The sequence below is a fragment of the Bombus flavifrons genome, chromosome 4 (assembly GCF_040668555.2).
Source record: "Bombus flavifrons isolate JBK064 chromosome 4, iyBomFlav1_principal, whole genome shotgun sequence".
Classification (NCBI taxonomy): Eukaryota; Metazoa; Arthropoda; class Insecta; order Hymenoptera; family Apidae; genus Bombus; species Bombus flavifrons.
Window position 1 is genome coordinate 4,826,173 of NC_138445.1, and position 13,896 is coordinate 4,840,068.

At 31.6% G+C, this 13,896-nt stretch overlaps 2 protein-coding genes across 3 annotated transcripts; one reads left to right on the top strand and one right to left on the bottom strand.

Moving 5' to 3' along the window:
• The first annotated feature begins 13 nt into the window (after positions 1 to 13).
• LOC138178836 (zinc finger protein 189) lies at positions 14 to 3,216 on the top strand. Its single transcript, XM_069111121.1, has 5 exons — positions 14 to 341; positions 1,248 to 1,575; positions 1,689 to 1,961; positions 2,038 to 2,220; positions 2,307 to 3,216. Exons 1-5 carry the CDS (start codon positions 177 to 179, stop codon positions 2,675 to 2,677), a joined length of 1,320 nt encoding a protein of 439 aa, XP_068967222.1. The 5' UTR covers positions 14 to 176; the 3' UTR covers positions 2,678 to 3,216.
• A 1,916-nt stretch (positions 3,217 to 5,132) lies between these two features.
• On the bottom strand, positions 5,133 to 12,835 carry Sam-S (S-adenosylmethionine Synthetase). 2 transcript variants are annotated; one of them, XM_069110937.1, is made up of 11 exons: positions 12,659 to 12,832; positions 11,885 to 12,178; positions 11,606 to 11,800; positions 10,538 to 10,615; positions 10,185 to 10,307; positions 8,804 to 8,916; positions 7,674 to 7,817; positions 7,200 to 7,418; positions 6,930 to 7,112; positions 6,685 to 6,818; positions 5,133 to 6,600 (listed from the first exon to the last, which is right to left on the bottom strand). In XM_069110937.1, exons 3-11 carry the CDS (start codon positions 11,718 to 11,720, stop codon positions 6,495 to 6,497), a joined length of 1,215 nt encoding a protein of 404 aa, XP_068967038.1. In that variant the 5' UTR covers positions 11,721 to 11,800; positions 11,885 to 12,178; positions 12,659 to 12,832; the 3' UTR covers positions 5,133 to 6,494. The 2 variants fall into 2 exon arrangements, with proteins under 2 accessions (XP_068967038.1, XP_068967039.1); XM_069110938.1 differs by lacking the exon at positions 8,804 to 8,916 and adding an exon at positions 9,532 to 9,644 and having other exon boundaries at positions 11,606 to 12,178; positions 12,659 to 12,835.
• Positions 12,836 to 13,896: the final 1,061 nt, after the last annotated feature.

Below are 13,896 nucleotides of genomic sequence, written 5' to 3' on the forward strand. Positions count from 1 at the left end.
CTGCCATTGGTTAACCGTCGCTGCCGCCGCCACCGCCACCGCCGCCATTATAGATTCCGTTGTGTGTGACTGAGTCTCATTCTCCAGGGCTTTCCAGGGAAATTTCTGTTTCTCCTCGACGTTCAGCGTGGAATAAACACGGGACGAACGTGCACAAGAGCTTGCAGAACGTCAAAATGAAAACATACAGTAGAAAAAAGGGTGATAGCCCGAGCAACGTAATCATTCATGTGAACGAACTGTGCCGACTGTGCTTGGCAAAGGAGGAGGAGATGGTGTCGATTTACGACGACGAAACCATCCCATTATCTCTACGAATAATGGCTTGCGTTAATCTAGAGGTGAGTTGGAAGACTTGGCAGAACGAGTATACAATAGACTCAAGTTAGAGGAGTGTCGATTGCTTTTCTTTCGTGCGTATATCGAAAGCTTATCGAAAAATAGGAATCTAGTTTATCTCTCTGCGTGAGATTCTCTCTGTCTCTATCTCTCTCTCTTTTACCCCACTCTTCGATTCTGCTTCGTATTTGTGAGAGCATCACCCACACGTTCGTCGCAATATACAGAGAATACTTCGTTCCTAATTCTAATGTAACGCTCGACACACTGCGCAAAGCAACTACCGGCTTTACCGAGTTATCGACTTTGCGTTCACGATACGTTGACGCCACCTTCTCTTTCATTACAGGAATCTAGACAAGGCATATCATTGCATTACAGATCGTTTACCCTACGAATTTATAGAAATCTGCAATGTTATAGCCAATGCCATTAGCGTTCGCAGTTTTCACTTTATATCTGGCGAATCATGAACCTTCTGCCTTTTTCCTCCCAGTCCTTTATATCTTGAACAGCGAAGAATTTAAATAAATCAAAATACCCGATATATTTTCACAGTATCGTAAACATTTCTTTTCACTCGATTATAACAAGATTTCCACGTATCTACTATTTTATTTTGACATCTCAAATATTTGATATTTTTTTATTGTTAGGTTAAAGTAGCTTGTAGTTAAAATATAATTTTAACGACATCAAAATGTTTGTTAACCTATTTTTGTATTTTTGAAGAAATATAAAATATAAATACGTAAAAAATATAAGTATTATACAGTAATATTATTCACATTCGCGTTATTATTTTACATAGAGCAATAAGTAATAAAAATCTCAACTGAATTATAATTCAGTTCTTATAATTTTATATATAAAGAATTGAATAATGATTAATGTTTGTTATATTGTAGGTATATGAAGAAGATGGTCTTCCAAACATGATTTGTTATCCATGCAAATATCAATTAGAAAAGTCCTACCAGTTTAAGAAAAAATGTGAAGCTGCTGATGCTAAACTTCGTAAGCACATGAAATTGATTCAACAATTAACTGGTCAAGGTGAAGAAGGAGAAAATCAGGATAGTAACAGGGAAGAACTAAAGGATTCTTCCAGTGGAAAATCGAAACAAGTTAAACAGCTATTAGCTGACTTAGTATCAAGTAAAGGTGACAGTGGACAAACAGATGGAGATCCAATTGAAGTAACGGAAGAAGAACTTGTTGGTGGTTACATCCTAGGTACTAGGATTACATATCAAATTTACTTATTAAAGATCATCTGCTATTAGGATTTAATTCTTATATGATTCTGTTTTAAAGTATATTAAAATATTTTACTTTATCAAATATAGGTATGAATTCCGAAAACTTAGAGATGGAAGAAACAATGTCGGAAGATCCAGAAAATATTACATTAGTACCTGCGGAGGAACGTACTGCAAAAGCACGTTGCACAATACGTACAACACGTATTAAGCAAGAACAGGAATCTGAAGATGAAGCGGAAGAAGTACAAAGAGCAATTGCAAATGCTGACCACAAAAATGTTTATATGATGGAAGTTACGAGTAACAGTTCAGGTCAAGGAGAATCCTTAAAATTACAACCAATCGGAGATACCATGGGTAAATAGTACATATGATTTCCCAACATGTAATGTTAGTATTTATACAAATTTGTAAGATATTTTGTTTCGTATAGTCGAAACTAGTGAAGAGTTAAAAGTGTTTCAATGCGATAAATGCCCAAAAGCATTTACCCGAAGAATAATGTTGAAAAGTCATCAGTCTGTTCACTCTACACAAAGAGGTTTTACATGTCAAGCTTGTGAAAAATGGTTCCCTACTAGATCAGCTCTGGTCAGACACGAACGTACTCATACAGGTAATGAAAAAAATTATTAAGAGACTAAATAAAAATGAACATTCAATTTTTAACTTCCAAAGTTATATTTTATATATTTCATATAGGTGAAAAACCGTTTGGTTGTAACATTTGTCATCGTGCCTTCGCACAGAAAGAAATTTTACTTCGACATCTCATGACTCATTCTGGTCAAAAACCATTCCAATGCCAACATTGTGACAAGAGCTTTACTCAACGAGAAGCGTTGAAGGTACATATGAGAAGACATCAAAAGTTGGATCCAAATGATATACAGTTACACCATTGCCAACTTTGTCCTAAAGCCTTTTGTCATGCATCTGGACTTAGCAGACATTTAGTTACACATACTGGCAGAACATACAAGTGTGTAGAATGTGAAAAATCTTTCACTGATAAAAGTTCGTTGTTAAGGCACAGTCGTATCCATGCACCTAAAAAAATAATGACAAATTAAATTTCCTCTACGAATTGCATATCCTATTGTTTACAAAATCGGTCGTCATTAAATTAAAAAAACATTTCTGTAGAATTTTTTTTAATCATGTATGATAATAGCTTTCTTATTTCTTACTGATAGTACAATATACTAAGTATATCGTAACTGATACTTAGCACTAATTCATTCAATAATTCCAAGTATATTTCTATCTAGTTATGTTAAAATTATTTGATTGGAGTATATTGAATGATTTATTAATAGTATCGCTTACATATTATTTTTAAATACATTAAATGCAAAATTGCAACATATTTTTATTTTATTAAATATGTAATGGAACTTACTTATACATCTTTCGATCTGATATACACTACACATTGTTGTAACATTTCAATAAGTTATATTTTATTAAAATGTAGATCAGTATTCTAGCAAAACATTTTTTTGTAAAAGATTTGTTCCTTATACATATTTTCATGACATTTATATTGTATACAATTCTATGTATTTCTATGTATATAACTTTAATTATAAGAATATAATTAAATATCTTATGTCTTTCCATATTGTTTTGATCATTCCCAATTAAATTTGTAAAATAATAAAAATTGTACATAATATACATAAAAATTACAATAAAAATATAAAATTAATAATTATATATATTACTAAATACAATACGCATATATATGTATATGTCGGATGAGCGCAGGGATTAAGATTGTGGGCGTCAAATGAATCTTTACGGGAATTAGCCATTGATGCAGTACAACACAGGTGTAGTTTATTACAATAATGGGATTGTTACAGTTCTGACAATCACGGCGATTAGGCACTCGCGACGCTAGTGACAATGGCCTCAGACGCGATAACGAATCCACGGTCCATGGGATGACGAACGCCAACGTAATACACGGTAATTCTCGCAATGATTCTCTCGGTAGTTGAATCAGCAACTCAATCAGCAATTCCCTCTACGACTAACTAACTTGTAATCCAAATGAAATTGCCCTTACCCTCACCTTCTGAACGAAGGCTATCCTCGACGACTCCGATGACCTCGTGTCCTTAGACATACCCCAATATACTCATTCTTTCTTGCGATCTCATCGACGAAAAGAGTAGCCCCTTACGACCAGTGAATATTACGCGTCCGACTTAGATTTCGTGAGCACGTACATCTATCATCCCGTTGACCGCGGCTACGTTCGGCGACTGATCGTCGCCTTGAGCCCAAGCTCATTGTCACAAATCTCGCACAAATACAATTGGGCAGAATGACGGCATATTGTTTAATTACAATTGCAAACCTTAATTACAATCTTTTATGGGTTTTCTGAAGTTTCAGAGGGTAGGCCTCGGTGTCCTCTCATCTCCGACATATATATATATATATATATATATATATATATATATATATATATTATTTGTTGATAAATATATTCAGCATATACTATATATTAAGCATATACATACATTATGGATATCTAATTAATTTTTATTTTTATGAGAGAAAGAGAGAGTTTGTTTTGCTTACATAATTAATTGTTCAAAAACATATTTTTAGCATCTGTTTCTTAGTCTTTAAGAAACAAAATATATTCTAATGAACAAATTTTAATTCTTTAACTTTTCCTTATATTTTAGAATATAATAACATGAATATTGTATTATGTTATCTATATAATATGTTATAATTTATTTGTTATAGAATTTTTCCACATATTATGTTTATAAAATGCTCATATAATGCCACATAGAATGCTCATAAAATGCTGAATTTATGACAAAAATACAAATTACTCTTTTTTAGTATTCAATACTTTGTCATTTATGCAAAACTATTCATCTACAAGATCTATTATAATAAATTATTACATATCTGTAATTCCTAAATGAGATTATAATTTGTCATGAAAAGTTTATCTGCTTTTTAGACAGAGTGTATTGAAATGTTAGTTATAATAATAGTTAGCTAATAATTAATACAGTATATTAGTAAGGATTTATTCAAGCTCTATTTTTATACAATTTCCAAATATGTAGCATCATATAATACATATGTAATAAAATGAAGAATATATATTATGTAAATTACTATATTTGTAATGAATTTTGCTATAACTACGCTATGTATTAATATATTTTTAATTCTTTAAATATTGCAAAATCATACATAATTTTTTATATATTGGAGAATAGTAATATGCGAGCTACATCTAAAAGATAAAAATTTCGTTTTATATTTTTTATGTTGTCATCGAAAAGACAAATATTTATGAAAATGTAGAAGTTATTAATTTTTCTGATTACAATTACTTGCAATTTGCTGCGAAATAGAGCTCTAATTTAAGAATCTTTGACTAAACATAGCTTTACGTGTACTTATTAAATTATAGAATATCATTATGAGGAAGTGCAAAGGGAAATGTTAACCTGTAAATTGTTTATAACAAAAAATGAATGACAGTTTAGCATTTTATTAAAAAATCTTTTTTATTATGATTTGCATATAATGATCTTGTGCATCTTTACACTGCCAATACCATTACACGATAGATCGTTACATCAATCTAATGGAACGAATTTACTAAATTTCATTTACATTTTTGTTGATTTAAAATACAATAGTGTTACAGATCTTCACACTACAACTTGGAAAAATCGTATAATTTTCGAGCTCCGCTACGCAACCTGCACTAGACCTCCATAAAATAAGGTCTAACATTTGATTTTGCATCATTTGCTATACAGTTGCAAGATCGATAATATTTATTATAATTATCTATTCAAACGAAGCAAAGAGGGAAAATGCATGTATGTATATATATAAATATATAAGAGATAGTAGTATCGCAATTACCTAAGTTCAAACGTAATTGAAAAATTTGTAGTGCTTTAATTAAGAAGATTTAAATAAATGCGATATTATTAACTCCTCGTCAATATTATATTGAATTATGTCATGAAAGTTTTAAACAATATGAAAAGAAACTTCGTTTATAATTGGTCACTTTAATTGCTTCGTTTCCCCACTTTGCTAAAAGTTAATGTACATACATAGTTATTACCATTTTATATTTGCACTCGAACGATAAATAATTCTAATGAACAAACGTACATGAAAGCATAGTTACTATTAACAAGACTTGCTACAATAGATGAACACAAGGTATTAAAATGTTACGTTAGTATTTTAAAAGCAAATTGGTCTTTCATGTACATTTATACACAGTACTAAAACATTGCTAAAAATTTGAGATATTTTTATCTCAAATGTTTGTTTACAGGCACGCCCTGGCCTGATGTTGCCAATTTATACATTTTCCAAATACAGAATGTTTATCATTCCAAGTATTATTGTTCTTTTACCATTTTAACTTCCAACACACACTGCTTACAAGCCATGGTAATGAGTTGTATCACTGTAAATAAACAATCTCACGTGACTGTTACAAGTACACGTGTAAGTAACAGACTCATACAGGCTTAGTTCACCTTTCCCTTTGCCGATAGTTTCATTATATCTAATGTTTGATAAACATCAACTCAGTTTGCGAATAGTAAGAAAAAAAATTGCTCTTGCCTATATGCTGGATCAAAAAAATTTGTACTATATCGCATAATACCAAGAACTTCATGATGTGGAAAAATCTAATATGTAATTTTTCCGGCTAGTACTAAATTGGCAAAAGGAATTGATGGACTTGGCGAAGTAATGCGGAGGTCGGAAAATCTCGGAAAACATTTACGAGATATATGATTATTGAGAACGACTTGATAGACGTTTTACAATAAGAAACGTCAAACTGATTTAGGATCTATGCTCTCATCAATCGAGAATTAGAGTTTTTGGTTGTTCCCAAGTGAATCCTTCTCGGCCAAAATGTCCATAAGTACTAGTTTGCTGATAAATGGGGTTACGAAGATTCAGCTCCCTAAGAAATGATTATAATACTATTTATACAACATTCTTGGTTATTTATATTCAAAATATAGTATAAGGTACAAATATTACTTACTTAACGATTTTCCCAGGTCGTAAATCGAAATTTTTATTGACTATACCTAGAAGTTCGTGTTGAGATAATTTAGAAGTACCGTAATCAAAAACTGTGATTGAAAGAGGTTCTGCTACTCCAATAGCGTAAGAAACCTAAAAATTCATTGTGAACATGTATGTTTTCATCAAAAAGTAAAATGTAGTAAAGGAAAGAATGTTATTTTAATGAATGTTATAATAATAGAGAATAATAATAATCTGTACCTGTACAAGGCATCGTCTGCAAAGACCAGCTTTTACTAAAGATTTAGCAACCCATCTCGCTGCATAAGCGGCAGATCTATCAACTTTTGTGAAATCTTTACCAGAAAATGCACCACCACCATGAGCCCCCCAGCCACCATATGTATCGACTATTATTTTGCGACCAGTCAGACCAGCATCACTCTACAAATAAACAGAGAAGTATAAATATTATTAAAAGCATTTCACAGAAAGTTGATTTAAATTTAATGTAAAAAATTTGTATTTTACCTGTGGGCCACCAATAATAAACAATCCGCAAGGATTAACATGGAAGATGGTTCTATCATCTAGATACCTTGCTGGAATAACTTCTTTGATAACCTTTTCCATGACTGCTTTGCGTAATTCTTCCAAGCTAATTTTTTCACTATGTTGTAATGATACCACCACTGTGTGAACTCTTATAGGTACGCAAGCACCACGATCCATTACATACTCGCAGGTGACCTATTGTATAATATTAACAGAAAAAAATGTTATCAGAAAAAAAAGATTGTATTTGAGAATATTAATATATCATCTACAAATTATTCTCAGTAATGTTTTTTAACATCATGGCATTCAAGAGTAGCAAATACTATGTGACATCATTGAATAATATTAAATGAACTTTAATGTTAATATAAATCATTTTAATAAATACTTTCAAATTTTACTACATTTAAAGGAGACAATTGTGTAATTTATTAATTAAAGTCATACCTGTGTTTTTGAATCTGGTCTTGCCCACCATAATTCACCACTTCGTCTTAATTCTGCTATTTTTTGGTTTAACTTGTGTGCTAATACAACAGTTAGGGGCATACATTCATCAGTTTCATCCGTTGCATATCCAAACATCAGACCCTAGGAGAAGAATTTAAGTTATTTCAGCTAAAATTTATAAGGTATGGAGTTGAAGCAGGAGAAAGATTTATTGTGCTTTTAATTAACTTGCAATATTATATAAATTTGTAATACAGGAGATTAAGCATTAATAAAATAATAAAGTGCACACAACATACAGTTAAAAATTATGTGTTAATTTACACTCAGAATTTGCAGGAATTGTAATCTATGATGTACTGAAAATTTTTAACAATAATATGTGAGGGAGGTGTCATACAGAGCAGAATTACTAAGATATCAAGTTAACTACATTCACTAATTTGTTTAGTAGCTTTTGTTACATTCTTGTTTATAACACATTTTAATGATAACACAAACTTATGGAGATAGTAGCTCCAAATTTGACTAAAATAATTAAATACAGATGTAAGACTAGGTTTTGAATAATTGGTCATATATTTCATATTTATTGCAGAATAAAAATGTGGAACTGTAGTATGCAGAAACAAATTTAGATACAGTTATATATAACATAATGCAAATGTTAATGAATATTTCTAACAAAGAAACAATGATAAATAACACTTGAAAATTGTTTGTTATAACAATTGATGAAAGGATAAAAATTGCATTAAAAACCAGCAAAAAATACAAAGAATAAAGAAGAAAATAGAAAGGAAAATTAGATATGGGAGTAAGCTTTAATGTTTTAGACTCTTAGAGACGCCTTCACCAGTACTATAATAATATTAATAAGAAACTAATTAATGCTATTCTACACACAGGGTGGGAAGAAAGAGGAAAAAAATAAGCTACAGAATACCATTACCAAAACTAAATATGTGCCTACAATAATAATGAGGTAAACAAAACGAGAGTAAGAAAAGAGTAACTAAATATGCATATATTGTTCAGAAAGCTAAGAGGGAGTAACTACATTGGCATTAGATAAGACAGAAAGAAGAACAGAAAATTCAAACGAACAGATCAGAATGCTAATTGACCTGATCTCCTGCGCCGACTTCTTCATCACTACGGTTTTCATGAACTCCCGCTGCAATATTTGGTGATTGGGCGTCAAGCGCCAGCAGAACACTGCAAAGCTTGAAGTCAAAACCTGTAGAAATTATACGAATGAGATATAAATGTTTGCTACTATGAATATCAATACTCTCGTTACACTGATGCGTCACTGTTTTGTATCCCAGTTTACTCTGCTGTTTCAAGATAATAAATTTCCTTGCTTTAAAAAAAGTTAAAAATAAATTTATTCTGACCTATTTAAGTTTAATATCATATAAAATCTTTTTCTTTAACCGATATATTGTGTAATTCCAAAATCTAACTAAAATACATAAAATGTATGAAATAGTGTTATATGAAATAGAATATTGTTACATATTTCATAGTGACAATTATTATGATTTTTATGCAGTGATGAATTTCTCTAACCTAGAATCCCTATAATATACAAGTAGAATTTATTTATATATAAATCTTCCAGATAAGATAAATTCTTGTATTATAAAACATGTACTTCCTGTATCTGAATAAACACAGTACTTGTTTGCATACACAGATTCACACATTCACGCATAACACAAGGAAAGTGTATGTTATAAAAACTACAGAATGTATCATAAGAAAGAGGGGAGAGGGTAAAGCAAAAAAAGGAGAATGTTATTGAATTATATGGCTGCTCTGCGGCACGGGCTGAGAATGGGTTATGTACCTGATCACCTGCACCCACGTCCTTCTCTTCCCTGTCCACATGAACACCATCAGCGATATTTGGAGATTGTTGTTCGATCGCCACCAAAAGGTTCAACGTACGCCAATCGAATCCTGCCACGATCATGATATGCTTACGTTACATATTCATACGTGTTCTTTTACTTATTTTTTCCAAAAAATAATGAGCAGGATATTGGTCATCCAATCGATCGAGTCATGGAATTTTCTCTAACACTTGTCTAACGTGTATGTAGCGTAAGGCACATCTCTTTGTTATAAAAAAATATATTTATTTAAATTATGCAAATACATTTTTTAATAATTTAGTAAGTAAAGACAGTAAGTATAATAAAAATCATATTTAGTGTCGGAAGCTTTCGTGCCATGATTCGACCGTGTATTTATAAAATCTGATTCTGGAGAACCAAATGAGGCGAATTTTGTGAGGGATAAGATAATAAAGATATCATTCCGGCCACAGGGCATGTGTACATAGAAGATGGAAATCTTTTATGTTAGCAAGGAAAACTTCAAATGTTTTAGATGTACAGATAAAATAAATTTAATAAAATTTTAGGGGAATGAAAGGGTTTAACAAACATACATCACTGAAAGGAGGAAACACGAAGAACAAATAAGAATATTTGTTACCTTTTGAAGAATCATCATATCCAATGTGCTTAACAGTATCTCGAACAATTTTTTGATAGTCTACTACAGCTTTTGATGTAATTTCTCCACATAACAGTATCATTCCTGTTTTTGTCACAGTCTCTGAATAATCGAAAAATAACATATAAAAATAAGAATTAGAAATGAACATAAACATTTGATGACTGTTAAATAACAGCTTAAACTATAGACACTGTATCAAGTACTAGATCCCTTCAGAGTTCTATGGTTCAAAATTAACTCAAGGTCATACTGACTAGTTTATAAATAGAGGTTATGACACCACTGATTCAATTTATTTGAAAAATTAGGATCATTTTTAGAAAACTCACCACAAGCCACTTTTGCATCAGGATCTTGTTTTAAATGTGCATCTAAAATTGCATCACTTATTTGATCACACATTTTATCTAAAAAAAAAAAAGGAGAAAAAAATTAAGCAGACTATTAACTATAGAATAGAAGTGATTTTAAATTTATATCTAGCTAACTTTCTCTCGAATTATTGGTATATGTAATTTCTATATAGATGTATGAATTTTGAAACAAATAGATATATATTTGTAGAAACAATTGCATAACCAGAAAATGGAATATATGCTAATTGATTTAAACTTGTTCCGTACATATTTGTAAAATTTTGTTAAGATGTTTGGTCGAACCAATATTGCAAGCCTGGTTTTGTAATAAATCAACCGGAAGTAATATTTAATTACTTTTTGAATGAAAATTCAGATTTTTACTTTAGAATACATAAAATAATAAATAATTGAAAGGACTACAATAATCCAATCAAGACTCATGACTAAAAGAAAATATGTTTTAACTACGTTCAGCGCTTGCACGTGCGAAACGATACTCGAGATAACTCGGTATAAAAGAATTAATCGAATTCTGTATATAATTCATAAGTGAATTTAGAAAGCTGTTTAACATATGATTAGAGGAGAAAAAGGATGAAGAATTTAAACGTAAGGGGAGAAATGTGGAAGATATTGAAGATGATAGTGGATTGCGATATTCAGGAGCACATGGCGACGCCGATGTTCTTGCTTCTGCTCTGATAGCAATTGGAAAAATGTGCTTCCGATCTGCTGTTTAAACGCATTGATATTCTGTATTTGGTAGACATAAAAAAGAGAATCGAAGAAACAAATAAATCGCAACGTAACACCATCCTCGCATTTCGAAGCTTTTAAGGAAAGTAAGAAAGCGCGAAGAAAGGGTAGAATCGCGGCGTGCGCACACGGTATATACATATGTAAGTATGTGTGGTTCGTTCATCGAGCTTCATGGCGGCACACGCGGCTCACCGACATGGAACTCGAGACGAACTAGCACGATGTCGTCCAAAATACACAAGAGTCATGAAACGAACGCATACTTTTTAGGCTACCTACCTGGATGGCCTTCGCCAACGGATTCTGAAGTAAAGAGGAAACTGGTATCCTGTTGTAGCTCGGGCGGCGTGTGCCCGTTAGCGTATCCATTCATGTGATGAGCGGTCTCCGGCATTTTCTTTCTTTTCGTGATCGTGGATACAGCCTTTGGTTTCTTTCGTCTACGCTCAAATGCTTCGGCCACGTGTTGTAACTCTGTTGACACGTTCAGTTTGCCTGACGTCGTTAATAGTTGAAGAAAGCGAGGAATTTCGGTCTTAAGTTCAATCTATACCCTACTTTGGTTTCGCACGAGCCAACCCTACACCAGCACAGCACACAACGTAACAGCCAGGCGAGCGCGGAGCAAATGCACTATGGTACAGTGTAGAAGTAGAAAGTGAAAGAGACTCCCCACCCTCTGGTAGCCGTTATTTATAACTTCGGTACCTTCGTCGCTTCGTTCGGCTAATCTCGAGTCACGTGATACTTGATCATCCAGGAGATGAAATCGGCGCGGAATTCGATTAGATTCGCCTGAAACGTTACTTTCACCGTTCCCGATTCGATGTCTTATCCACGTATTTAATACTTCTGCAAAAAAAAGTGTCACGTTCTGCGATAAAATTGTTAATAAATTTGTTTATATTTGCCGACTACTAATAACATTTATATGTAACAAAGTTAAAAACACGAAATGCAAGCGTTTCTCTCAATATTAGAAAAAAAAAAACAACTCTACTTCAGAAATTATTAAAAATAATTGTTTTTTATCAATACAGTACAGTATCGTAGAGTTTCGTAGATATATTCATGTGCTACATTCTTAAATTGTTATTCTTCTTTTCGTTCGTCACTTTATCTCTTTTTTTGTGTGTAATCTTACTATGAATATAACTGGTCGAGGTAACAACGAGAGCTCGAAACTTGTTACATCAAACGGAACTGATATAACGAAATTTTCCCGATTTTTATAATCACACATCAATGGTCTTGCCACTGATAGTATACTTGTGTAAATTCGTAATCTCCCATACGGATTATTATATTAATCGAGTGAAAAGTATTCGTCACCTTGTTAATATAACGTTTCGAGTCTTCGGAAAATCGGTGATATGCGATTCGTTCGAATGGAAAACTTTCAAAGTATAACGGGATAATTGTATATTGAACTTTGAGCTATGAGTTGAGGTCGACTTGAATTATTATCAAGCTGCAGTAAATACGCTTTGTGTGTTTCCTTCGAAAGAACAGAATTTATACTGAGTAGATGTTACGTATCAGCTAGAGTTTTATATATCGTAGAATCTCCCTCCATGATTGGGAAATGCTCGAGTGGGGTTTAAGCATTCACATGGTAATACATGTCGCAGAATGTAAGTGTATAGGTTAATTGTGCAAGTCGTCAAAGAAACTGCAGGATAAAATAACAAACCGATAAGAAATTTTATGTTAATTCTGCTAATACACATTTTAACAAAACGAGAGCTTTGCGCATAATTAAGGAGAGCGGGTGGTAAAAACGGAAAAAATAGTTTACAAGAAACGATCAGTGAAAAATGACCGATCATGTATCTGGGTTGATCGTTCTTGAAGCTTGTCTTGTCAATAAAGTGCAATAGAAGACGAAGACGAGTGTATTTTATGTATTCCAATGTAGGTATATTTCTACAATTTTTCGATAATTTCACCAACTTGACTTAATAATCTCATAAGAGAGTTTTTCTTAGAAAGTAATAGTAAGATAGTGTCTGAGATAATTTAATATTGAAAATATACAAGCGTGGAAAGAATGATAAATAAATTTTGTGTATTATAGGTTATAATTACATCATATCATTTTTATGTAATTCTGAATCTCCTTTTGTATCAAATTGCCTTGTATATAATTAATCGTCGGTTTAAAAAGTATAATAAAGCCAAAGCGAATTAGTTTATGTTTATAAAATTAATTAAAATTTAATAAATGTAAATAAAATTTTCTTCTGCTTCTCAAAAGAACTTGATTTTGCTTTTTCATTAACAAATGAATAAATATTTTATAATAATAATTTAGATTCTTTCTATGGTATTAGATTTAATCGTTTTCCTAAATATATATTTACATTATATTATATTATATTATATTGTATTATATATTACTACCGTTTATATATTATTGCTTGTAAAACTTATTTTATCAGCTCTTGTATATTGAGTTTCAAGAGATTTATTATTCGAAATAATTCTTCTTTAAATTGAAGATCAAGTTAGGTTTTTAAAGAAAATAATCTGGGATTTATTTACGCGTCATTTCATAATGGTAGATTATT

Excerpts from the sequence above, each read along its gene's own strand:
- LOC138178836 (XM_069111121.1), top strand. The coding sequence starts at position 177 with ATGAAAACATACAGTAGAAAAAAGGGTGATAGCCCGAGCAACGTAATC. Across the intron at positions 342-1,247 it reads TGGCTTGCGTTAATCTAGAG|GTATATGAAGAAGATGGTCT; the intron begins GTGAGTTGGAAG and ends GTTATATTGTAG. Across the intron at positions 1,576-1,688 it reads TGTTGGTGGTTACATCCTAG|GTATGAATTCCGAAAACTTA; the intron begins GTACTAGGATTA and ends TATCAAATATAG.
- Sam-S (XM_069110938.1), bottom strand. The coding sequence starts at position 11,720 with ATGCCGGAGACCGCTCATCACATGAATGGATACGCTAACGGGCACACG. Across the intron at positions 6,819-6,929 it reads GCAGACGATGCCTTGTACAG|GTTTCTTACGCTATTGGAGT; the intron begins GTACAGATTATT and ends ATGAATTTTTAG. Across the intron at positions 6,601-6,684 it reads CGACCTGGGAAAATCGTTAA|GGAGCTGAATCTTCGTAACC; the intron begins GTAAGTAATATT and ends ATCATTTCTTAG.